The sequence below is a fragment of the Gasterosteus aculeatus genome, chromosome 15 (assembly GCF_964276395.1).
Source record: "Gasterosteus aculeatus chromosome 15, fGasAcu3.hap1.1, whole genome shotgun sequence".
NCBI lineage: Eukaryota > Metazoa > Chordata > Actinopteri > Perciformes > Gasterosteidae > Gasterosteus > Gasterosteus aculeatus.
In genome coordinates this window covers 13,459,836-13,486,602 of record NC_135703.1, presented here as the reverse complement: position 1 = coordinate 13,486,602, position 26,767 = coordinate 13,459,836, and the positions used below count along the sequence as shown (strand labels likewise).

At 47.2% G+C, this 26,767-nt stretch overlaps 1 protein-coding gene across 3 annotated transcripts; it reads right to left on the bottom strand.

The window, feature by feature from the left end:
* Positions 1 to 222: 222 nt before the first annotated feature.
* pcnx1 (pecanex 1) lies at positions 223 to 26,596 on the bottom strand. Of its 3 annotated transcripts, none has more exons than XM_040198747.2 (36): positions 25,993 to 26,596; positions 24,496 to 24,707; positions 22,933 to 23,038; positions 21,799 to 21,835; positions 21,035 to 21,100; positions 19,202 to 20,932; positions 17,231 to 17,360; positions 16,061 to 16,257; positions 14,460 to 14,553; positions 13,950 to 14,007; positions 13,133 to 13,365; positions 12,553 to 12,706; positions 12,423 to 12,455; positions 11,342 to 11,513; positions 10,794 to 10,904; positions 10,493 to 10,584; positions 9,621 to 9,730; positions 9,138 to 9,243; positions 8,879 to 8,971; positions 8,206 to 8,356; positions 7,816 to 7,957; positions 7,139 to 7,316; positions 6,905 to 7,013; positions 6,467 to 6,596; positions 6,315 to 6,373; positions 5,935 to 6,150; positions 5,019 to 5,272; positions 4,704 to 4,934; positions 4,199 to 4,299; positions 3,793 to 3,943; positions 3,461 to 3,691; positions 3,110 to 3,384; positions 2,834 to 3,012; positions 2,059 to 2,489; positions 1,678 to 1,818; positions 223 to 1,389 (listed from the first exon to the last, which is right to left on the bottom strand). In XM_040198747.2, exons 1-36 carry the CDS (start codon positions 26,143 to 26,145, stop codon positions 1,249 to 1,251), a joined length of 7,008 nt encoding a protein of 2,335 aa, XP_040054681.2. In that variant the 5' UTR covers positions 26,146 to 26,596; the 3' UTR covers positions 223 to 1,248. The 3 variants fall into 3 exon arrangements, with proteins under 3 accessions (XP_040054681.2, XP_040054683.2, XP_040054684.2); XM_040198749.2 differs by having other exon boundaries at positions 13,133 to 13,350; positions 25,993 to 26,427; XM_040198750.2 differs by having other exon boundaries at positions 3,110 to 3,180; positions 25,993 to 26,380.
* Positions 26,597 to 26,767: the final 171 nt, after the last annotated feature.

Here is a 26,767-nt window from a genome sequence, read left to right as displayed (position 1 = left end):
CGTGACCCTGCATGTAAGCACATGTCTGAGGAAGAGCTCACGGGTAGTTTTGATCAACTCCAAGTAGAAGCCGAGGAGGTCGGTTAACGGAGCAGCGGAAGGATGACGTAGCTCGGCCTTCAGATGGCTGTGAGAGGGGAAGGACGACGCTGAAAAGGCACGTGGAGCTGGTAATTCACACATAGACTGGAATTCATTACAAAAACAATCAGAAGAGGCATATTAAAGATGCAATAAATCAAACTTTTATTTCTCCATATAGAAAACAATCAAGTTAGTTAGTGTCCATCAAAAATACAGCATCTTGTTTTCAACCAATGGTCCTTCGTACATTAACCCTTGTCCCAAAATGACAAAAAAAGATGTAACAAAGTGTAAATACCATGTTCTAAGTAATAAATATTGAAAAGAAAATATTTTATACAATGACATATATATATATATTTGAGTAAATATATATATATTTATATAGATATATAACCATATACAGTAAAAAGGTATTTTCAAGTTTATCAAACATAAAATAGTAAAATAAAAATGGCTGAAAACAGAATGATGATTGCATTTGTTTTTCATTCCCAAGGCATCGGTAACCATGGCCATTCAGAGTCCGTAATAAATAAAGTGTGATATTATCTAAAGAGTGTAGTGCATCACTGTAAATCAAAAAATTATAGTGCAAATTGTTTTGCGCAAAGTAAACTTGCTAATTTCAAACTAATCCAAAACGAACAACAACAAAAAAAAAAAGGAGTTTGTTGAACGCATCAACGTTGAGACTCTGACTTTAATCTGTTATCAGAACTCTCTCTGGAGTCTTGGCAGCGAAAATAAAAAATAGCTTTCACGTGTGTGAAACCGTGGCAGATAATCAATACCAGGCTTATTTTGGCAAATTACTTGGACAAACAGAACAACAGCACTGTCAGAATTGTCAATAAGATGAAATGCATAGAAATTAATTACCAGTAGCAAGAAATAACTTAACTTAAGGATTGTTCACTGTCATGCAGCATTTCTGAGACGCGAAGCAAGGCAGATGTTATTGATGTGAGGCGAAGCAGTGAAGGATGGTGGATGGACGTATGCTCTGCCTCGGCTCGCACTCTTCCCAGGCATCCTTTCCCCCTCAGCGATAAGGAACGGGGGAGGGGCTCCCATTTCCCGTGTGCCAGCTGAAAGCCAGGGAGGTCGGGCTTCGTCCTCACACAAGCGTGTGTGTGTGTGTGTGTTGTGTGTTTGCTTGTCTCAAACCTCTGCACCCAACTCAATCACCCCATTCTCAATAATGGGCACAAGCTTATCTTCCACCTGTACCAGCAGGATGGTCTTGTCAATATGGGAGCGATTGGCTGGGTCTCGGCTACAAGGCACCCACCGGTGAATCACCTGCAGAACGCAACAGAGGAGGCGGCTTTGTGAGAGGAAGCAGACAATCAAATGTATCAAGTGATTATTACAGAGCAGGCGGGTAACAGAGGGTGTTACAACGGCCAAACATACAAGTACACACAAGACAATAACAGCAGGGTCACAAACATTGCATCAGAGGTCGGGAGTGTGTTTGTGTGAGATGACGGGATGTGACAGAACATAGCAACATCACAGCGCATCATATTCTCCTGTTCATAAATCAAACATGAATTTACTCTTTGCACTATAAGGTTGATGACTTACATGTCCTTCCATGCCCTCTAAGGGGCTCCAGTCCCTCCAGCAGGTCCGTCCTGCCCTCAGTCTCATCGTCTCGTCAGGCCACTGAAGCTCCTTCCGCTTCGATAGGTTGATGTTCTCCAGCACCTGACCCACGTCGGCAACCTGAAAGACATCACAGGAGAATCACATTTAGATTCCAGCAGGACTGAGGGTCGCTACTCCAGGAGATGACCAACATTCAGAGATGAGGAAACAAGTACAGATGCCTCAGACAGACATTTCTTCAGTGTGTCCCGTTAGCTAGGCTGCATATCATAGGACAGGATCCCTCGCTGACTGAGCCGCTGCTCATTTTGTTTTGTGTTTTCTTTCCTGCTTTATTTGTACGTATGGTCGACCAACCTGCACGCGGTAGGAGATGTCGTCTCTGCGCACGGTGGAGATGATGGGGTTGTGCTGTTGCGGGTGGTGATGGTGGTGATGATACTGGCTTAGGGGATCGGTCACGGTGCTGCACATGCTGTCGTTGCCCAGGAGGCCTACCAGCGTGTGGCGTTTGCAGGGAGGGATGCTGTGGCTGGACAGGGAGGCCGAGGGGCCGGCGGGGTCAGAGGTGGAGCCCAGTCGCAGCTGCAGGGAGGTGGGAAGCGTGCGCAGAGACAGCTGGCTGGTGGAGGAACGTCGACAGGGCTCCAGGCCGGTGGTGGAGGTGCGCAGGGAGGAGTGACGGCTGCTGGTGTAGCGGTAGGAGGAGGACTGGCTGGCAACAGAGGCTCGAGCAGGAGAGTGGCGTACCAAACCCGACTGGACAGACTGGGAACTCTGACTGGTGCCTGGACACAGGGTGGTGAAGTCAGACCATAATTAAAAGGGGAAATCTGGTGATTTAAAGATGCAATTGTTTTGCACCAAATGTTTTTAACGCTACTGTGTCAGAAATATGTGTGAAGCTCCAAAAACACTGCAACTCAATAGTGTCCTTCATGAGACCCTCCCTGCCTATTATACTTTATTCTCTTAACTACACATTCAAGTGTCAAAAAAACCAAACTATGTGCTTTATATCTATGTTCGTTTTTTCTTTTTTTCTGGCTCCAGTGGAATTCAAAACTGAACTGAAAAATCTGAATTTGTCATAGTATTCAAAATAGTGGTTGTCAGCTTCACTAGTCCTCACCCAGTGAGTGCGGCTGGTACGTATGAGAGGGGGCGGGTCCGGAGGTGCCACCCTGCGACACCGAGTTCTGCTGAGAGTCAACCCCCGTGCCATTCCCACTGCCACAGGACATCCCCCCTGCATCGGAATCCTCAATGTTTCCACCACTGTTACAGCCAGCACCACAGCCTTTCCGTAACCTAAAAAAAAAGATCATTTGAGCGTCACCTATGGAGTGAAAATGTTCCTAGACGACATTAACCATTTAAGTTTGTCTTTATGAGTCAACCAACAGACCTGTGCCAGGTGCTGGCAACAAAGCTTCGGATGTTGGCGATGCTGATCGGGCCCCCCAGGATGTGTCCGAGCTGCGGGTGCGAGTTACAGTAGGAGGTGGTCAGCGGTGACACGTAGATGGGATATCCGATGGGCTGGTCACTAGAGGAGTTGATCATGTTCCGCAGAGCTTGCTTGGCGTTCTGAATGCTGCCGCGCTCCGGGTTTCTGTTTCTCAGGAACACCAACTCCTGCTGCTGCCCCGCCCAAAGGCCTCGGACACATTCTTTACTCACCTAGAGCGCGGAAGTTATTGTATCAGCAGTGATCATGGAATCGTAGGCTAAGTTCAATTTGTTTTGCAGTTTTCACCTTGATGACACGGAAGCTGAGGTATCGCCGATTTAGCACAATGATTTTGTACTCGTTGGTTCCCTCGTCGAGGACGTGGCGCAGGGCGAGGAGCGACGGCGCGTTGGACAGCACAGCGCTCCTCCAGGCCGGGTCGCCCTCGTGAGCAATGACCAGGTTCTGCTGGTGGGACGAGATGGCCTCGAAAAGAACCCCTGGCTCTTCGTACTCGTCTGGGGACGTGAAGTGGTCCTACGAGAACAAGTGCAACGCTGGGTTCCAGATCACATTCGACCCCGAGAAGTAGGACAGACATTCGCGGTATTGACCACAGGACACCTGCAGCGTCTCACCTGGTGTAATTTGAGGGACATTCGGATTGCAGGCACCACAACTTTCCTGAGGAGCTCCATGTCTGCAAAGATCCACTCGTCTCGCACGGACGAGATGCGGAAATCTCCTTTAAATAATGCGTGAAGTCCGTAAAGGAAGGACTCCAGATTGCTGTGATGGCAAGATATGGAGAACAGGAAGTTGTGTTATTACTCATAAGGTTGACAATCCCGATGTTCCAGAGCAACGTAATTACATTTATCTCATCAACTGTGCTTTTTTATGTGGTTAAAGTTACAATAAATTAAAGAAATGGGCATTCAAGATCATTTTTGTTGCATGTGTTGCACTGTCTGGCCTGCAAAGGTGAACTTTCTACCTGCATTATAAAAGGATAACGTATTTTAATGAGGATTACTAAATAACCTGGACATGTGATGGGCAGCTGTTCCAAGAGCTCTCCTCCCCAGCACACACAGACCGAAGCAGAGCAGCACCAGAGCAGAGTCTTTCTCGCTGTCGAGTGGCTACAAACAAAAGGAGAGAAGAAAGATTTGTGAAACCCACAAACCTAAATGGTGCCTAACGGAGTAATAAATAAACAGTATGATGGAGATTTCTGTTTAACAGGAGGGAAAACTCTTCATTGCATTTAATCACATATTCAGATAACTGGCCTTGACATTTGATGAAAATCCAAATGTGGTGTATCACTGTGTCTCTTTCAAGGCTTTTAAATGTTGAATCATAATAACAAAAATGTAAAAATTGAATCCCTCAAACTTTTTTTTTTTAAATCAGAAATCTGTAAAATTACTGTTTGACATAATATGAATCAAACAACCAATATTAAGCCAGACAGATGAAATGACTGAATGGGTGTAGTTTGTTGTAGTTCCCATTGTGACTCAGACCCAGAATCCATTCCTACCGCGGCCCTCCGAGAGTTGCAGTACTGGATCCAGCCCATGTAGACGCCACAGAAACTGTCCCTGGAGATGCCTGAGAGTCGATGGTCATAGTCCTCGTCGATGTTGGGATTGAAGGTGGGATCCAGGTCAACGTAGTTCCTCTCTCCACATCCACGCAGGCCGTCTTTCATGGTCTCATTCGCCAGCCACTCCTCCAGCTTGGTGGAAGCGATCACATAGTAGATGATGCCCTGAGACCAGCAAAGGGACGACGCATTTAGATCATATGCAAATAATACTTAACACCTTCTTTTTAACAGCCACACCCCACTAACCTTGACATAGTATGTAGTCAGGATGCGTCGTAGATCGAACACCTGCAGCATGGAGGCGGCGCTGTTGTCAGTGATGCTGTAGCCCTCCAGCACGTAGTCGGTGATGAGCACCTCCCAGGCCAGCCAGCGCTGCACAAAGGCTGCATTAAAGGACAGTATGTGTGGGAGGTGGCCCGGCTCGCAGCAGCAGCAGCCCTCGTCTTCCTCCACCCCCTCAGTGATGGCCTCCACTTCCCTCTGTTGGCAGTAAGTTCCTGAGGTAGGAAATACCAATACAAGACAGAATACAACCAAAGTCAGATGATAGGAACTAGTCAGACTGAAGGAATTTCGACAACTGGCACGTCCAGATAAAAAAATGTTCTGAGTGAGCCGTCGAAATCTAACATGCATAAACGATTTAAGTACAACTTTCAAACACACAAAATCGCCTCGTAAAAATTAAAACGAACATTTTCATCAGTTACTGTGAAAAAGTGCAGACACAGGATGAGCAAAATGAAACCTTGTGACATATCTAGTATTATAATACGGGTAGATGAAATCCAGCGTTCTGATTGGTTGATAGTGAGTCACAGTGGGTACAATATTGAGCGATAATGTACAGTCGCTGTTCACACTGAGCCGAGCGTTCCACGTCAACCATTAGTTTACATTTTAGCTTTTAGCTCGATGGCGATCGCCGAAATGGGACCAGGAAATCCCACAAATAATTGGTTTGGGGCAATGCCAACTTTTGCAACTGGACAATAAAGGTGGCCGTCATGAGCGATGTCAATGAATGAGATGGTGCGGGAGCAAATCAATCCTTATAATGACTTTTAATATCCAGTATAGTGACACTGAGTGCATTAGCTACAGCAGCGTAATATAATAACACTCATGTGTCATTTGGTACCGCGTTCTACCTTCTCACCTCTGAATTCTAGCCCTCGCAGCTGAAAGGTGACCAGGCCGTTGCCAATCTCGATGAGATGCACCAGAGCGTTGAGGTAGTCGGATGCCAGGATGAAGCAGTCCCCGGTGCTGAAGTTGCTCCATCGGCCCAGGAGGAGATCCCCACACAGGCTGTGCTGCAGGGAGCGGGTAAGGTGCTCGTAGAAGATGGAGTTTAAATTGTTGTCATCGGAGCCTTAAGAGGGAAAGACGGAAGGCAGATTTGTAATAATGGAAATATCTCAAAAGAACATTATTGCATTTTTGGTTAAGACTAAATAAAAACAAAAAATAAACTTTTAAACTAAATAAACTGTTGTGATAAAGTTTAAACACTTAAAAAGTGCCTCCTGTCCTCACCCGGATTCCTGTCCAGCTGAGAGGCCAGCCGAGTGTTGGAGTGATCCACTCTCTTGGTGCTGCGCAGATCACACAAAATCACACATTTCAGGGACATATTTACAGAAAGGGTTAGTCGGTCGAACAATTGAAACTGTAGTAGTTTTCCCTACTTGTAGTCCCTCTCCCAGAACTTGACGGGACGGACGTAGGATGTGATGAAGATGGCGCTGCCCAGGAAGGGGGCTAGGGGGGTGGAGAAGATTGCTGACACCACAGCCTGGACAAACAGCATGGCCGAGTCTGGTGGGGCTCTGGTCAAGGACAATTCAAAAAATATGCTTTGCTGAATGTCACATCTGCTGTGATGAAACTGAACTTGATTACCCCACAAAAGGCTTTCGAGTGCTTTGCCCACCCATAATTCCAAGCATCTGGGGGACAGCAACAACATTAAAAACATCTCAGAACAGATGAGTCCAACCTAACATCACTCACAACTACGCCTTCAAATAATACAACAAATTTCAGTCCAATACCTCTCCAAAACACCATCAAGGCTACTGCCTAGTATCGGTTTCTACCGAGGAAAAAGACTAGCGGAAGGATACGAGCCACAGCGAAGGGCTGAGCGAAGGCGTGGAAGGCCGACCCCCACGTGATCTGCCAGGGGGCAATGTAGGTATAGACAAATTGCAGCTTGTAAAACAGCTCCCACATCTGGGGGAAAAAAAAAGAATAAAACATTCTAATAAAATATGTATTGATAGAAACAGGCTTCTCCTTTGTAACTTGACAGTATGAATCATGTACGAGATGTACAGCTCTTTATATATTCCTCTCACCTTGCTGAAAACAATGGACACGAGGAAGAGGTCGAGCAGCAGCGTCTCTGACAGATGACGGTAGTCGAAGGTGAAGAAGAGGAAGGTGAAGAGGATGGTCACATACTGGTCGGTGGGACTGCTGTAGGAGGAACGGAGCAGCTTCAGGCCTGCCACTGTGATCATCAGAGCGCCCACCCTGGAAGGCATTTCAGAGAAGTCAAGCATGTGCTGACATATAAATCACGATGAAAGCAGCACGCTTAAAAACAACTCCTACATAATAATCTATCCGGTTTCTGTAAAAACAAAAAAAAAACCACAAAACTATTACAATTTGTTTTTCTTTTGCACAATAGAGATAATGCGTTTATCAGTAGGCATCACATTACTGCATTCAGATGGACAAACTAGCGGTTCCCCTGGTTACTTAGCTGAGCTAAGCTAAGCTAACGCACTCATAGTTACTGTAGGAACGTGATGGGGATCATTCCTCTCAGCTCACTCTTTATGACAGATTAAATTAGTTTTCATCAAAATATCAACTAAGAGTGAACAGATTCTTATCTTTAAAAGGTTATTAAATAAATCAGCTTTACGGGTTCTAGATTTCCAAGATAGTATAACAATAGTGTACAAGTATGGTGCAGTACGCTCTCAAAGAGAAAAAGATGTTGTAAAACAGAAAGAAGTCTCACTCTGTGCCAAGTCTTTTCGGACTGGCGAGCTCTCTGGCGCTGCCACTGAGCTCATTAAGGATGACGAGCGGATAGAGAACATTCTTCTCCACGAACAGCAGCCACACGTGAAGCTTTTCAAACCACATCACATGGGCCGCATCTGTGGAAAGAGGCAGTGGGAGATCTTTATTAAAAGATCATTATGGAGATAGAGGGGTAGTTGAGAGAGAACAAGCTTTTCCTTCTTCTTTATTGGTATTAGAAACCAACATCCAAGGAATGGGTTGTAGGTGTGTGTTGATAATCAATATGGCTGCCGCAGGCACAAATCAAAGGCTTCTGGTATCGCCACATACGGGTACGGTTTAGAAGCAGTTTTTGTTGCTGTGAGTCACTGTGCGTACTTACCGGTGACTTCAAACTGATAGTACTCCTTAGTTTTGAGCAGAGGGTGGGCGAAGCAGTACCAGGGCAGCTGCTTGCGGAGTTGAGGCAGCAGGTAGTGGGTGAGCAACCCCACCGTCCCCAACAGTGCATACAGGACGTAACTGAGGAAAGGCTGAGGGAGCACAGAAATTATTAATCTTCATACCCAATCTGTCTAGTGCGCATAAGACCGGCCTGAGGAAAACCACCATGGAACTACTCATCATTAGCTTGTTTTTGATTCAATGAAGCGGCCGTTTGTATAGAAGGTGACTGAGGGAAGCCCTGTCTGCCGGCTCCCGGACCGATACAACAGCAACAGAGAGAGAGCTCTGTCGTGTTTACGAGATGTGAATGTAAACGCATAAAACATGCTGATGCGCCACCTAGATGTGCCAATCATCACCGGGATAATAAACGTCTGGCTGCTTTGACATTTTAAATACAGCCGAGGTGGTACCGATTGAAGCGTTTTTTTTTAATGCACAAGTTGTTTTTGGCATTCACAATTCAATTGAGTTTTCTTGCCCATGTAGACCGGAGTGTGTTCTTTCACTGTAACAGTGTTACATGTTAGTGAAATGTTAGTTTTCCTTAAAACAGTAAAACTGTCATCGGCCCTCCAGTAGTATAAATCTAAAAATATGTACTGTACCTGCAGTGCAATAAAGACCGTGCTGACATGGATGGCGAAATAAAGGACAGCAATGACCACACAGACGATCAGGTCGGACTGCAGACGCTCATTCTGTGCATTCAATTATAAACAATATTGATTAGAAAATAACAGATAAAATCACCCTTTAAAAGACCTTAAGCAGGTTTAAAAAACTGTATTTGCATGTGTGTGTGCTTTCTTCAGTTAAATTGCTTAGTCCTGGGTTTCCTTAGTTGAAGGATAAAGTTCAACTCACCACTGAAGCCCGGAGCTTTTCGGGTAGAGGGTCCTTCACTTCTGACAAAGGATCCTCTGGGTTCTTATCTTTCAAGTTGGGCATAATCTTGGACTGGATCAGCGAGCTATGACGCAGAAAGCAAAAATATTAGCTTGTTTGCACACTCTGAATCTCCGCAGGCCGATTCATCTCGGAGGGATTGAACAATCACTCACTGTTCACACTACAACGATTCTTTGAAGCTGTTTGAACTGATCTTTTTTTAAATTCGTGTCTTACATAATCCACTACTATGTGCGAGTACAAAAGTCACAAATAAATGTGTCAAGAGGTTAATGGAAAATACTTTTGATGATCTGTTTCTGCGCCAGATGTGGGAGTTGAACACACAGACACGCACAAATATTATAATTTTGATATTTATTTCCGGTAGGAGAGGCCCCCTGGCTTGGCTACTACCAATGTGTGAGTGAGGTCTGTTGTGTGAGGAAGGGAACTCACATGAGGGCAGAAGGGTCGCTGCTCTGCCGGCTCAGGTGGTAAGACACTGCCACCAAGAGGCCGCAGAACACGGAGAATAATACCGGGATGTGATGAGGCTCCCAGGTCTCCTGAAGCACACAAGACACAACGTTGTGATAGATTTTAAAGATATGAACAATTTCCACCAACTACAGTACCACAGATCTATGAGTATATCTTGCGGATGTGTAGAGTTAATTAGAACTTTTCAATTCTGAAGTCAAAACAACATCAGCTGCGCTTTGTGTTCGGTGCTATTTAGCTGGTCTTAGCATGCCTTTTCTGCAATTTTGGGTTCCTACGTTGGACTGAGCCTGCATGTACCACAGAAAGCTGAGCCAGTTACAAACGCATGGTTTAGTGATCCAGGCAGCCCACAAAAAAATAACCAGCTTTCCTATTGTTTGCAGGTCAGTGAGCCTTCCAGACACACAAATGTATATGCACGAGCTAAAAGGTGAGTTTAAAGTAATGTTACAGTTTGAATAGCTGAGTAATAGACATTTGAATTAATTCAGCAGTGGCTCGTTAGCGGATAGCGCTGGTTTTAGAGGACAAAGGTTGTGCATTGTACACTCTAAAATGGTCAGTCAAAAGAAATATAAATAGTCTTTGCCAAGGATATTATGGTTTCTATCACGTCAATAAATCACTAATACTAAGCAATTTTGTATCGGTTTTCAAATACCTACAATTCTTTTGCTAATTTGAAATCAAAGAGGAGGTTAAATACGGGACATCGTGTTGAAGAACCTTCACACTGGATTTCTGTCATTGATTTTTGATGACAGATGTTTCTCAGCGGATTCTGTTGCATTGAGATTCAGACGCTTAGCCGTCTTCTCTCTCACCTTCAGGGCGCCGTAGCAGAAGCCGTAGAGCAGAGCGACGCTGACAATGCTGCGCAGGATGCTGTACAGCGCTGACAGAAGGCTGGTGGAGGCTGCAGAGCACAGAGCAGGATGTCACCAGTGAGATCACCCAACCCGACAGGCAGCGCGCCAGGCACAAGGCAAACCAGCACTCTGGCCGGTAATGACGCCTGCCGCTTCATGACATGTACCAGGCAGAGTGCGTGCGTTTTCTGCTGTGTCTTTCAGCAGCGTTTAAGGTCACGCCTGCAACAAAGTTGTGCATCTACGAGTCACTCACCGTTGCCCCCGAACACATGGATGTCCAACTGCTCAAAGATATACATGACGAACGTGTTGACTTGTGGCAGCAGCCCCACGAGGAAGATGATGGGAAAACTCAGAGTGAAGACTGCAGGGAGACAAACACACGGTGTTGTATTGTTCTGCATCTCTGACAATGAGCTACAGATATTAATGGTTCATATTGGCAAACACTGGCATGTCTTGTGTTATAGCAAAGTATTTTCTATATCATCTGTGGCGTGATGATGTCGAATGCTACATTGATACGTTATGAAGATCGGACTATTGTAACCCCTTCAACTACTTTATTTTGCCTTGGATATATATATATATATTTTTTTTTTTTTTTGTTGAACTGATTCAAAAGGTTTTGGTCTTCACCTTAAAGGCCCTTCACACTGTAGCTTGAGCATATATTTCTGAATATTTGTGCACTTTGAACTACTATTGTTTTGGCTTTCAATTATTAATGAAAAACTATATTAATGTCTGTTGTTATTGGTATTATTAGTGAACATTAGGGGCACAGCAGTGTGATCTTACCAGTGACAAGGTCCCTGGCAGACGCAAGGACCAGCGAGTTGGTGAGCGCGACTCCGTACAGGGTGAAGCGGGGGGCGGTGGTCCTCAGGCTGCCGTGGTGGAGCAACCAAATGAGGCTGCAGCACAGGCAGAAGTAGACCGGCCGGCTGTATGCTACGATACGATTATGGCCCTGCGAGGACAAGGGTATGATGATACAAATGGTTCATTATAGGAGCTGGGCATTCCCAGTGGAGTCCAGCAAAGCTCAGTATTCAGATCAACCAGCCGTGCACATTTTAAATATGAAGACATACCCTAAAGAATATTTAGTAGGTGTGACCCTGTGATACGTTGTGGATAAAAGCGCTCGGTGAATGTAACTCATTGGAAAAACTGAAATAAATAATCATTCCACCAAGAAAGAATTCAGTTAGTGGGATCGTTGACACAGGTGTTAACAGAAATAGCATAAAGTGTTGGGTTTCACAAGAGGGAGAATGCATTTCTGCTTTGTGCAGGTCTTTACCGATGAGTTGTCCAAACAATACGCCGCGTTTGTTCAAAATGTGTCAGCAGTGTGGTTGAAACGGAGGTGTCGAAGTGATTTGAGATGTGGCGAAGAAAAAAGGGGGCGAAGAGGGATAAGAGGGAGGGAAAGGGAGGTACAGACAAAGAGTGAGAGACGGAGCTGTGGTCTGAACTCTGGCCAGCTATTTAAAGCTTGTGCCCGCAGCGGAGAGGGAGCTGCGGCAATAAAAGAAGCCGTTTCAGAGGAGGCTACTGACGCAAGAGGGGAGGGAACGCATCGGCTCGCAGGGGAAAAACAGAAAAAATACTGAACAACAACCACCACACGCCATGTTCCACCTACAGATGAAAACAAAAGGATTATCTATTTGTCAATCCCTAAAGGCAATTCATGTTTCTGTTGTCCAAGTCCCCCCTTTTTTATTTTTTCATATTCTTGGAGATGAAACTCCTGACCTTTGGCTTTTTCCCGTGTGGGCTATCCAGGACTTCAATGACCATCACTCAGAAAATAAACCCAAAAGTCCCACAAAATAGATGCATGGATGATTTAGGAGACATAATTACTTACATGTCGAGGGGAAGCGGAGTCTGGTTGAACACTCTGTCAGTAAAAGGAGGGAAAGAGGTGAATTCTCTGCTCACTCTGCTCTTTTTCTGCTTAAGTGCAACAACCAGGTGCTGTTAACTGAAGTATTCACCTTCAGTAAGGAATACTGGCAACTTGCAATGACGAGGCAGAACTGAAAGACCCAGATGTCAGTGAAGAAGCCCTGGACCAGCAGCACTGAACCCAGGAAGGCCACCAGGACAGCCAGCAGCACGGCCAGCACGTTCTCCAAAACCTCCCGGTTCCTGGAACGCAACACAGAAAAGTCGGCATGTGTTCCTGGATATAGACCCAGCTGCTCGAGAGGAAAACATATTGGTAGTGCTAAAACGATTTAAAAGCAGACTATTCATTTTGAATTAAAATGATGATCTATTATGAGAGGTGACATTAGAAGAACATCCTCAACACCGGTACTGGACGTTTTTTCATTTCAGTGGGACTAACCTGATCAAACAAATAGTTACCGCTGTGATGGACTGTAGGAAAACCTTTGTTATGATTATAGTTAAGAAATTGCGGTTTCAGCAGAGAAGAGTCAGGTTTGATGAAACGAGATGAGCTAACAAGTGAAAAGGAAATCTAGTTCCGCGTTATTCACTGATAACTAGCATGTAACAGAAATCGGTTGGTCACAGAGTCGCGGGTTGGATTTCAAGGACTTTTCTTACCTGTCAAATAGTGCCAGCAGGGTGAGCCGGTCAAAGTGCAGGCCGACCCAAAGGAAGGGCAGAAGCCATAAGCGGTAGTACTGTCTGGCTTTGGCGGCGGCCGCTGGCGCCGTGGGGTCGTCGGGTCCCAGCGGCGCGTCCTGGAGCTCCGGGCTCAGATCTCGGTCCTGCTGCTCCAGCAGCTCGGAGTCCATCGTCGGCAGGCGGTTCAGACGGATCTGAGGGAGGGAGATCTGTCTCACGGTCAGTAGGAGCTACTCAGGGTGCACGTTCACCAGTGGCACGACTCAATGGGAATGGGAATAAAGTTAATACAGTGAACAGTAAAAAAAAAAAAATAGTGTTAAGAGGAAAAGGTTCTCTCTAAATAAGTCAGAGGGTTGGATTTTGGCAGCTACGGCACCACAGCCACTCCCAGCCGTCTGGATTCTGGTGGCAGAAATGGTTAAAAAAGGCAGCAACAGATGAACAAGACACCTTTCTTGCTCAAATCAAAGAAGTACGAAGGTGCCAGACTGTGAAAGGTTTTCAAATGTATTAACAGACGTTCACAATCCTTTCAGGAGCCAACTGGTAGGGATTTTAAAATGGGTGTGATGAGATGTGTCTTTGGTCTGGGCAATAAGAACACGGCCGAAAAAAGGGAAACAGCGAGCACAGCAATACAACTGTACAAATATATAAATAACACGCTCTCATCTCTGTGTTTCTTTTTGTCTCTGTATGTTGAGATGTTCAGTCTTCTGTCTCCCGGTGCGTCTCTCCCACGCAAACAACCACACAAACACACACAACAGCTCACTGGTTGGGTACTCACCAGGTCATGAGGGTAAAAGCGAACTGAGGTAGAACTGGAGAGGTGGGAGTCGGTGTCCCTGTAAGCATTAGACAAAAATGATTATTATTAATTATCCTAATAATATAAGACAACAAACTAAGTAGCCAATGGGCTATTGTCTTGGCTTTGGTACTGAACGGTTATGTTGTTTTTAAAAGCTAGACCCATGTTGACGCCAATGGAGCCAGTGAGAAGAAAAACAGCATTGAGGTCACTTCCAGTAAAGTTACTCAGGTTTTGAAATACATTTAAATACACGTCAACCCAGCATCATTTAAACATGAATCATCTCCAAATACATCAAGGACTCATCTCGCACTAGTAGAAGTCAAAAGGGCAGAAATCCCATGCATCAGGGATTCAATTATCTGCTCTCGGTCAATATAGAAGGGAAAATATTTTAAATTTTGTGGAGACCACAAAATTGTCAGAGAAAAAAATCTGAAATGGCACTATAGCTATTAGATGAATTCTAAATGTGACACTAACCATATGTTATTGGAGGCTCGCCTGGTGGCAGGTTCAAAATTGACCAGAGACATGTCGCACCCGCCGGCCTCGTACAACGAGGACGTGAGCTTTCCTGAGAAGAAAAAAAAGAAGAGCACATGCGTTTCACAAGCAAGTCCGTTATTCCCTTCACAGCCTTCAGGCTCCGTGTGCATCTGTTGCTCCAGGCCAGCTTTATGTCGTTTATCCTGTGGTGAGGAATGACAACGGATAGAAATGTAGTTGCTATAGCAAGTCATAAAACCATGACACGCATATTTCAGCTATGTACAAATCCTACACAGTGTCATTGTGCCAACGGGTATTGCAAAAAAACCATTTAAATAGATTCCTGAAATACTGCATTATACACACCAGTCCAGAGGAATATAAAACAAGGTTGCCATGGTAACGATGCTCCCCCTCAGGTTAATGAAACCGCAATTGCAATCCCAACTATGTGTGCTGTTCTTGTTTGTAAGAGTGTGGCTGTACAAATATTGGGAATAATGAAGGAGAAGGAGGCTAAGCAGCTGGAATGAGGTGAGGATTTGCCCGTACATGATTTAGTCAAGAGAAAACATGATGCACAGCAAGTAGGAAACAAAAGTGTCGAGTGTGAATCCCAAACATAAGAAGAATAAAAGTAAGTACTATCAATGAACATGAAACTGAAAATGATGATGACTTTGCTGGACGTTTGTAATGTGAATCAGGCTGAAAATGTATCTGATGGACATGCCCCAAGTTTAACTTGTTATTCTTTTTCCTCATCAGACGATCAGCGGTACATACTTCTCTTCATGCTCCTGTACACATGTGTTCAGTAAACCCTTATCTGACAGCAGGGTTGCATGCAAACGCAGATATAGTCAAAGTAGGGACATCATACAAATTCACACACAAAATACCATTGCTGTGAAATAACAAGCACAGTCACGGCTGTTATGAGTTTCTCATAATAGCAATCTGCTCCAGGTCAAATTATGAGTAGCAGCACTAATTGATTTACCATTAGTTCAGAGAAAGGATGGAAAACCGCTCTTACCAAACCGCTATCTTTATTTCTTAACACTCATTGACCTGACATGGATACCAGTGATGCACAGGTATCAACAGCAGTCTGTAACGCTGTGTTGTCAGCAGGGATGGGAACATCCAAGTCAGGTCAAATATTGGCTACAGACAATATCACAGACAGTGATAAATGGAGCACACGTAATCGCGCCCGGCTTTGACCGATTGCGTCAATCCAACGAGCGTGAATAAAAGTGCTGTGAGTGCAGCAGTCGTATGCGTCCCTCAAGCGCTCGCAAAGCACAAGGCGCAGAGAAATCGGACCAATACGGAAGACACAAAGCACCAGCACTGTCAAGTAAAAGGGTCGTATCTATTGAGGGCCAAACGTATTTTAGCTGGATGGTATTGTTGGCGTGATATTTTATTTTGTGTGCCAACAATAAACGAAATAGACCTTTCTCTATTCTGTCATTGCAATGGGGCAGAAACAAACCAGAAAGATCTGTATCCAAGTCCCCACAAACAACCAATCCAGCGCTTCTGCCACCAGAACATCTCCGCTCTCCTCACGGGCTCCCTACCCAGGTCGTCCTGCAAGCTGGTAGCGCCAACAGTTGAGGCCTTGTCCTGAGAGCCCTCCATGTGTGCGCTTTCATTCCTGGCCAGCAGGGTGGTGCTTGCGCTCAGCACGGTCACCTGGGACGGGGTTCTGGATGGGTGACCCTTCACCTGGGAAGCAGAAGGCTGGGAGGAGGCCTGGCTGAGAGCCTCCTGAAGACTGTTGGAAGGGAGAAGGAGAGGAGATGAGAGGTGATGGAGCCCAGAGGGGTTCTGTTGCTATATACAGCATTATTACTGGGGGGGGGGGGTAATAATCACCAAATTGCTTTCATTGGTTAGTGACCAAAAGGTAATCTTATTTCTCTTTTTTATGTTCTCCATCATGGAAACAGCAAGAGATGCATTTTGTGACATTGATTGAAAAGCGTTTTCGGAATGCTGTTCTAAGACTTCTTAAAAGCTGCAGATAATTCTTAGTAATGCTGATAAACTATACACATTGTAGATTACAATTGTACATTTAGTCAAATGATATTTTAAATTAATCATAAAGTAATGAAAGTCAAGGAGTTTTGGCGTGAAGGGACAGAAGAGGGCAGAAGGATCAGTGGAAGAGGGGTCGACTTCGGCTGCACACTTTGCTCGAAATGTTTCTAGGCTCAGCATTTAGGAATGTGACCATGCCATTGATGCACGAGTCTTGGCTAGAGTGTATTTCGGTTTTATTATTAAGATGTGACCTTTCACTTACGACATGGTCGCGGTCAATCATGTCACTGTCCTTTTGAACAGAAAGGATTGAAGGACAGGTGCGTCAAAAGAGGACTCGAGGAGTAGATACTTTTATGTAAAATTGTCTTTGAAGGTGTTAAATGTACAGGGCTATTAAAATCTTTGAGCAGCTAATGGACTCACGTAACTTGTGCCATTGCAGCTTTGACTTTAAAGACAGACTCCAAATGGTTTGATCCATACTCATAATATGGGACTTAAACGATTAGATCACGTTCTAGCTGGATGAAAAGACTTCTTGAGAAACATCGCATGCAGAGCTGAGAAAACCCGCATCCCACGACGGATGACCTCATGCGCTGCGGCCGACGCACACCGGTGTTGGTGTGCGCCCGGGGGGAGAGCGCCACCCGTTAGCATGCAGGTACCAGGCGACACGGTGAGCGGGAACGGCGTACCTGAGAGGAGATCCAATGAGAGAGGCGGGCGGGGTGGGGTTACTACCCGCGTTGTGCCGGCGCCGCACGGCCTGCCGACGGAATGTGCTACGTTCACGGCGGAATATGACCGTCTCCTCGCTCCCCGGGGCTGTCATGGCGAGAGACATCATTGGCCAATCAGCATGGATGCGTTTCCCGCTTACAGAGCCTAACGTGGACACTGGCACGAGGAGACACTTCCAAATGTTATGCAGGACGTTTTTTCATTTCACAACAATTTACAAAAACCGGCAGCTTGAACTTTCGATGACCCGTGGAAGACTTTCCCTCCAAAATGAGAGACGTGCACTGCAACATGGCTGAAAGCGCAACACTGGGACGCACTGTACTGAACTGACAGCATTGAAAGCGAGCCCTATAACTAACTGTTGCTGGACGGCATCCACTGTGGCCACAAGTGGTGAATAAAAGATAATGGAACACTTCATTTCACCAAGATGCCCTCGAGTCAGTTGCTTCGAAGACAATGAAACTACTGGAATCAAACACTACTACCGAACACGCAGGGCCTTTGCTGCGTGAGCCAGCCGCTCGGGGTGCCTGATGTTAGCACACTTTAAAAGACATAATGCTGTACAACTGCTCAGTCCGGTTTCTTTACTTCTGTTTCCAGACATTTACGAACGGATCATCGTACCGACTCATGGCCACAGTGGAAGGGCTTCATCGAAAGTTACACAGTCTGGTTTGAATGGACAGGAGAGCTGGTGGGACGGGAGCAAAAGGCAGAATAAGTTCTAATAACTGTAGAAAATGTAATAAATTTATCAATTTAGAAAGGTTCATTTGTTATTTGCTGAAACACAGGAATACTGGATTGAGTGTTTTGAGGCTTTCACTGTGTTTCTACGGCACCTAGACCTGCTTTATAAAAAAAAAAAAGAAAGAAAACATGAAGATCTCACAATATGACTATAGCTAGAATTTGCTAACCATAGCGACTGGGTGTGCGTCAACAAGTCTGGCTGTAGCTGAAAAAGTGTGTTAAATTGAGCTGCGGTGTATTTACCTACTTTTATTTGAAATGCATAGCTCGGCCGCTGAAAAGGCTCCGAAACATCATACCAAGTAGCTTGAGAACACATTATCAGTACAATAACCACTGCTGAGGACCGTGAGTCAGAAAGATTTCAGAAAACAGCAAATGCTGGATTTACAAACAGAGAAGATGCTTAAAATAAAACTGTGACCTTGATGGCTCAGTCTGGTCACCACAAACCCAGACAGCAGGAATCAAGACCCTATTATGAACTCTTCACGTGCCCTCTCATATGGTGTATCCCAGGAGGTGCACACACTAGAAAGACATAATCGACCGCGGCATCGGGTAAAATGTCTGCAACACGCAGACCCAAGAGACGAGGAATGTGGGGAAAGGAGTGTCTGCGTGTGACGCTAATAAGAGAGCTGCTGTTTGTCTAACCTCAGCACAAAGCGCACACTGTGCCGTCATGCTAACAGCCATCTACACTGCGCCGGGGTCAGAATTGTCACTCCATAGAAACTCACCATAGTTACACTGAATGAGAGCAGCAGGCAACATCGCGTATGCAGCCACACACACACACACACACACAATAATAAAGCAGGCCTAATGTCCGGAGGACTACACACACTGTCTGCTCCCCATAATATGCAATAAGGCTTCTACCCATAAGAGAAATGGATATATGGCTTTCCAGTTTAGATATGTTCAACACACAAGCATCATCCAGTTACCACTTTGACAATCAAAATCTGCAACGCAAGCAAAAATAACACTAATATCTGTCTGGGCACATTCCTGGGGTAATTCTGGTAAAGTGCATTTTTAAGTATACAGGTGCAGTCATAAGGAGCGTTAAATGTGGATTTGAGTTAAACAGAACATTTCTTGTAAGGCGTGAAATGTGGACTCTAGCAATAGCACACAGTGTGAGCCGTACGTACCCCGCAGGGAAGCCGCAGTGGCGTCCTGAGGCTCAGCGAAAGCTGCCTGGTTGGGCAGACTGTTTCTGGAGCGGGTCACTGACTCCAGCTGGGAGGCCCGACCCAGCAGGGAGGCCGCGTCGAGGACTTCCCCTTCTTTGGCTTCCAGGTCCGACTTCGAGGTGGTGAGGGGCCGGGGCCCAGCCGGAGCTCCGAGGCGGCTGGGATCATTAAGGCAGGCGGCCGTTCCACTGTCCAAGCTCAGCACTCTGGCGTGCGTTTTGGCACTGCCCGTGCTGGGGGTGCGGCGGGAGCTCCGCCGCTTCCCTTCTGCTCGCCCTCCCGCCTCAGGCGCCGCCGCGGCTTTCCCTGCGGAGGAGGACGAGGAGGCTGCGTTGTGCTTGGCTTTCAGGGCCCTGTAGCAGCCCTCGGGGGAGTGGCAGGAGCGGGACGTGGCGCTCGACGAGCTGTCTGTGCTGCGGTGGTGGGCGGAGTGAAGACTGGAGGCGCAGCTGAACTCACTCTGGTCGCTGGTCGAGTCCTCCTCCCCACCCCCAGTGAACACGGCACCACAAGGCTTGGCCGTACCGCGCAAGGACATATAGTCCCGGTGGCGGCTGGCATCGAAGCTGCTCGCCCTTTTCTTGCCGGTCCGCCGGCGTCCACTGCGCCCCGTTGACAGCGAGGAAGTCCTCTGAACAACGGCGTCTGACTCGGACTGACCGTCGGCTCTCGCCTGCTCTGGCTCGGGGGCGGCGGCACCTGCCGAGCCGTCGGCGTTGGTCCTGACGCCGGGCTCCTCCTGGCACCTGCCGGGCTCCGTTGGCTCTCGGTGCGCGGGGAACGGCGCGTCCGCGGGCCGCTTGGCCGTCAGCTCGTTGGCGTGAGGGTTTTTATTGGCCTCCCTGGAGGGAAGGCCGCCGAGACCCCGAGAGCTAATACTGCCGAGGCTCGAAGTCCTGCCGCCTGCGGGCGCAGACGGCGCGTCCCCTCGTTCCCGCGCGCGCTCATCCCCTGAAAGCGAGAGCAGGCTCTCCACATGTGTGGAGCTGGTCTGCTCGCTGTGAAAACTGCTGATGGTGCTGTTGGTGTCCCGGTCCGTGCCGCTGCAGTAGCTCTCAGTGGAGCCACTACTGCGGGTACTCAAACTCCGCAGGCTGTCAGCGCTACGCTCCCCACCGCGGGACTTTCCTCCACCGACGCATCCTTTCCCGCCGCCGCCGCCCACCTCCACCTGGTAGAGTCCTGAGCTGCCCTCCCCTGCCTCCCTGGAGGCGGAGCGGGCGACCCTGCGTGCTTCTTTGTGCCTGTAACACTCCACTCCCGAGGTGGAGGGCACAGCCTGGTCCTGCTGGTACGGCCGCTCCGCCCCGTCTCTGCCGCACACCCCCGGCCTGTGTGGTCTGGCCGTCTCCAGCTCACACACTGGGTCAAGGCCACCTCTCCTGGGCGGCGGGTACAGAGTGAAGTCTGGCAGACACGGGTCGGGGAAAGCCGAGCCCGCCGAGCTAGAGGTCCGAGGCAGGCCGCGAGAACGGAGCTCCTTCCTGTAGCTCTGGGATTGCATGGATGCATGAGTGGTCGCCTCGGTGTCGCAGGACGAATGCGACAGGCTGAAGGGATAAGCAGCAGAATTACAGAGGTCGGCCGTCTCCCGTGACAGCTCCGAAGGACACAAGGAGGTGGAGGGCTGCAGGGACGCGAAGGAGTCATTGGGAACGAGGCAGTACATCTTTGTGTCCGACAGCAGATCTGAAATAGACAAAGACAACAGAGGCGCTTGAGGACGGCGTTGACATGCCGGCGCCAGGGACGTGACGTTTTTGTTTCTACGCGAAGGCCTTGAGCGTTTACCGTGATCGTGGCTGCAGCTCTCAATAAGAGTCAAACTGAGGTCATCCAAAGTCTTTCCCACATCTCCTGCGAATGAGGGAAGAAAGCAATGAAGAGATGACAAGTTTAACCGATTATTCACGCGTTCACAAACACTGATGACTCGAGAGGATACAGAAATTGATAACCCGGTCTTTTGTTGTATACCTGGAACAACCAAATATCATCACCCCTCCTGAGAGGGAGAATGATTAATGATTTCTTTGAACAAAGTTCATTACAACAACTCTCTGCACTCACTGCTCCTTAAATCCCATGACTGTTTCTTCTGCGAAACCTCCCGGGAGATTGTGACAGTCTGAGCGTACAAAATCCTTGGAAGGGAACGCGGTTAAGAAGCTAAACCCCAGCAGAGCCCATGTCCCGCTTTACAACCACTTCCCCTTGTTGCAAACCTCTGGCCAATTAGAAGGGCATCGAACAGACACACTGAACTATTGCTCCTCCTCCTCCTGGAGAAGGACTCCAACGCTGGTTATAAACAGTTTATTACAGCTGCTGTGTGAAGCTGTCACGGTGGAGGTCACAGTGACGCCGAGTCACACTGCATCCCCCGGGCCGCTGAGGTGATCGCGGTCAGGAGATGTGGTGATATCACAGAAAAAGACAATGCACCGCGTGAAGAAGACCGCGAGACCGAAAGGTCAGAGCGATACGTTTGTCACACATCAGCTCTTACACAAGGACAGTAATTTTAGCACGCATGACACGGTAGCCATAGTTACCTTTGGCTACTGTGGCTCTTCCATGGGTGGATGCAATCTGAAACGTGAGCAGAGAGAGAAATCAAGCCCCTTGTCGGGGGAAAACAAAAGCTTATTTCAGCCGAGTTAAACGTTCACTCAAGAATACAACATGGAGAGGAGGAGGCAGCCGGCGCTTCCTCCCCGTCACCGCAAAGAACGCTACCAGCTGATCACAACATGCGGGACGATTAGCGCCTCAAGGACACGCGGCACAAAAGACGTCTCGCGGTTAAATACGTACCACAGAATAAAACGGCTAACTGAATATTTATGGAGAATCTGCCTCTGCGCACACAGACAGACACAAACAGCTACTTCCTCTGCTCCAGCAGTAACTAGAGTCAATCTTGAACGCACACCGTTGCTCCGTCGCTTTGTGCGTCCTGGACGGGCTTCAGTAAACACAGTAGAAGAGGTTTGAAAGCTGTAGGCACTCAGCCGATGACGCTTGTTTGTGGGAAGATTAAAGTTTGTTCCCTGTAGCGTGAAGCAGGGATTTTGTGGTTATTTATCACTTCTAACACAGACGGAACCATTTCCTGAATAAACTGCTTCTTTTGGCTTCGTGTGACTCGGATGGAACACACGTTTGACACGTAGACATGAATCCCTTCAGGAGCAAACAATACTACATCTGAAGCTAAAGTGCTTCTAAAATAACCCCGTATCCGTTGAAAGAAGACACACAATTCATGTGTGTTTCTATCACAACGTACGTTTGTTTGGCTTAATTGGGGCTCAAAAGACGTTTAGTCGCCAAATTAGTTGGCGAGTAGATCAGATGGCGGTTGGTAAACACACGCGTGAACTTGTAATACTGACTCGCTGGAAATACCAGCAAGCTGAGCGAAAGAAGATTAAACATGCAAAACTATTTTAGCACACTATTAAAAATATGGTATATATATGTATGCATACAGTATCAGTCAAAGGTTATTCAATTCCTCAATTCCATGAGAAAGGGTGTACAGACTTTTGACTGGTGCTGTACACACCGGTGTCTATGCATCTTCTCTTGCTAAAAAGAAGCAGAGCGAGCAGCAGGTCATGTGATCACATCCACCTGATATTCAGGCCATCATACTGTACGCAGCAGATCCGTGCTCTGCTTACCTGCTGGTTGGACTCCAACCCAATATAGGAGTTCCTGGAGCTGCAGTCCACTGGTGGCGTCTCTTGCCTGACAAAGTCAGACATCTCAATACCGCCACCAGGGTCCCTGTACACACACACACACACACACACACACACAGACATGTACACATTGGTATCAGCAGTACACACACAGTGGTCTCTCTCACATAGAATGGACAGCACAGACTGAAGAGGGCGGTTCCTCTTGCTTGGATGACGTACAGTTGGCCCACACCTGACTCAATCTACAGCTGAACAAACCACGTAACTGTATTGAAACAGGCCTGCGTCTGCCATGAGGGTTTTGAAAACCAATTGAAGGAGCAAAAAAACAGCGAAAGCATCCGTGCAGATTTGGTGCCGGCCTATTTTTAGCCCGGACGTGCTTGTTTAACCATTCGGCATGTCGAAAACAAACATCTTGTCGGGGATCGTCTGTAAATCACATCGACATGCCAAGAAACATCTCGTAACGGGTCCAATCACAACACTGACATAGTTCAGTACAGCGCACAGAGGGGGATGCGCAGGGACAGGGAAACGGACCAGTGAGGGGAAATGGGCTGGATGGTTGTGCAAAAAAAACTCCGGCTCGGCTCGTCTCCTCTGCTGGGAAGTCAAACAAATGCGGAATGAGACTCCAGATGTGTGGACAAAGCTGCGAGTGCCCCTGTGGTCGGGAGCGCTCGTTCCCCCTGCTGCCTCTCCCTTCCCTCCGCGTCCCGCTCAGCACTCCCTCTGGAATGTGAATGTGAGTCACTTCTTCGATTCACGGGCTTTTGTTTCCTCTGAATCAGGGCTCAGCCTCTTCATTAGCTAAAAAAGACAAATTGACCTACGCCAGGCATTCGGAAATGAGGCAATCCGTTATTTTGTGCCGTGCTTGCTGGTCTCATCAAGTATTAGTTGTTAAATGGTGTCGTTTTAGCATGCCCTCATACATATTAATGTGCCCAATTAAAAGCATTGTTTAGTACATAATTCAATGACGAGCCACGTGGCTTTAGAAAGATGTGAGCTGCTTATGGGATTTGTTTGCTTTGAGGATATTCTGGTGATGCTCATAAATCTAGTGGGATCATGTACTCTGAGGCCCGACGTGTAAATACCACTGGAGTGATGCATATGCCGTCGCATCAGAGCGGAGCATTAAACAGGTGAGAGCAAATGAAAAAGGCAGCTGCATCCTGGGTAAAGAGCGCGCTTACAAGTAAAAAATGAGCTCAAAGACGTATCTGGTGGACTTTTACTACATTGTCACTTCTGTTGTCTGTTGTCATTTAAAACAATTCCGCTGAGCTTGATTTGACCAGTCTGGAAGCCTTGTTTCCTTTTTCCTCTGTTTCGCAACCGGTGTCATTTCCAGACGTTTCACCTCAGCCCCAGATTACATCACCTTTAAATGACTCCACAAAACCGCTCGGCGTGACCCTTTGCCATCTTACAGCCAGTTCACAATACTTCTGCACAGCCTGCGTTGGTTTCTGCCTCATCATCTCGGGCCCCCCGCGTCAGCAGAGGCCGAGCGAGACGCAAACTTACCCCGGGCCGTTGCTGTCCTGCCGCCGGGTGACGCCGACGTCGTTGGCCCCCTCGGTGCCACCTCTGCTGCCCTGACTCTCCTTGGCCTGGTGCACCACCTCCCCCTCATCCAGCGTGTGGTGGAGGCGGAAGTTCACCGCCTTCAGCAGCAGGAACATGGCGGCAATAACGCCGCAGTAGATCCCCACTATCGCCATGCTTGGTTGCAGTGCCTGGCGTTTGAAAAAGAGGTGGAAGCCAATGAGGTTATGTGATATTGTACGCTGACCGTATATTTTATTGGAACCATTCTTCCCCGGGACCATTGAGTGATGTTGCAATGTCATTTTATTATTAGAGTCCAAGGATATTTTTCCCCTTCTTGGAAAACAATGCGATATCAGACAAAAAGGGAAGGAGAAATTCATTTTTTAAAAAGCTCTCATGTATTTGTAACTGGCAATTAAATTGTGAAGCTGCCAAGGAAGGAGACACCTGTTCCACAAGGTCCCCGAGCTCCATCTCTGTTGTCCTTGACGTATGTTGGCAGTTATCACAAACAGAAGCAGCTGACCGGAGCATTTCCACTCCAGGAATAGAGCAGAAACCACAAACTTTCTTCCTTTTTCTTTAAACATCAGCTTCTCAGTATACAAGTCAGCGTGTTTAACAAACGAACCACTTCCTGACCTGAGAACAAAACGGGATCACTGACATCTCATCTGGACACTGAATTTATCAGACAAACGGCCCGTTAGTAACCTGCTCAAGTGGACTACAACTTACGCCGAGGTGTCAGGTCCTTGGACGGTTTCACAAAAAGTAAACAACGCGGTCCATTTAAAAAAAAAACAACAACAACAAAAAAGCAATGGCACCTTGTGACAGAAACGAAGCAAACAGCAGCTGCTCCATCGAGCCACTGCCACTAAAGTTCCTGCTAACGTTACGTGCTGGTCAGCTTCACGGCTGATAGCTCCTGACAACTGGTGACACCGCAAATCACTACCGACAAGAGGGAAACGACTAGATAAAAAAAGGAGGGGGGGGGGGTTATTTACTGATTACAGCCTGACAACAGTGGAGTCGACTGATGATATCATAACGGATCTAAACTGCACCGATGTGATGAGCACATAATAAGACAAAAGCGCATTGTGGTCCCATCTATGTGGTGGACGGAACACTTCAGGGGGGGGGCAGCCATTTCTTGGTATTTTAGCCAATTTGTGTTATTAAATTAGGAATATCTGCGTGTAACAAAAGCCAACGTTTTGGTTACATGAAACGTTTTAAGGATTGTGGGAATATTCCGTGACGTTTCGTTAGTTTAGTGAGACAGTTGCATTGCCTCCGCTCCAGATAATAGACAGGGGCCGACCGCTGGTATCCTGTGGCAGCTAACGTTAACCCAACGGTCACTTGTCTTCGGTAACTTACGGTGTCAACAGTCAAGACAGAAAAAAAAACGTAAATAACGGGATTACAGAAGGGTTGGAAATGAAGCATGAGGCTCACCATGTAAAGCGTGAAGGGGAAACATAGCAGGAACAGCCAGATGTAGAGATGTAAAGCGTTGACGAATGTATTTTGATCGGGGTCGTAGTACCATCCGCCTGTGATTGAAGCCCAGACCCCCTGCCTCAGGATCTGGAGAGTCTGCGACCCCATGTTGTTTTTTCCCCCCCTCCGACGAACACGGCGGAACCGACCAACCGGGGTGGCACGCGGGCTAGACGTCGCTAAACATGACTGACGGTGCTCTGTTTTCAGACACTGGCCCGAGAATCCCCTCTGCAGCCATCTTCTCTGCTGTTAGCCAGCCAGCTGGGGCACTGTTCTCAGTCCTCCACCGAGCAGACTCCTATCCCACCACGCCCTGCGAGAAACTTCTTCTTCGTGGCCTCCGTAATACGTAGTACCGGTAGTCGCTACAGCCCATGGGCCGTAGCCATGGCAGCGGCTACTGTTTAACGCCTACAGCGAAATAAGCACCTTGCTTTGGGCCTTCAATCTCTGCGCTGCCCGCTTTTGTTCCTTGGTGCAGTGTCATTAAATCCCGAGTGACTAAACGTGTTCCAGATGAGAACGGAGCAAAACAGGACTGAACAAATGCAGGAGGTGAAACGTCTCATTCGGCAATTAGGAGCGCCGCCTAAATATGACCCAATGGCGGCCCCTGCTGGACAGAGTCTGCCACTTTCTGCTCAGTTCTGTTTTCAGAGTAAATGAATACCATAATATATATATATATATATATATATATTCTCATTATACAGACCTATAGATATAT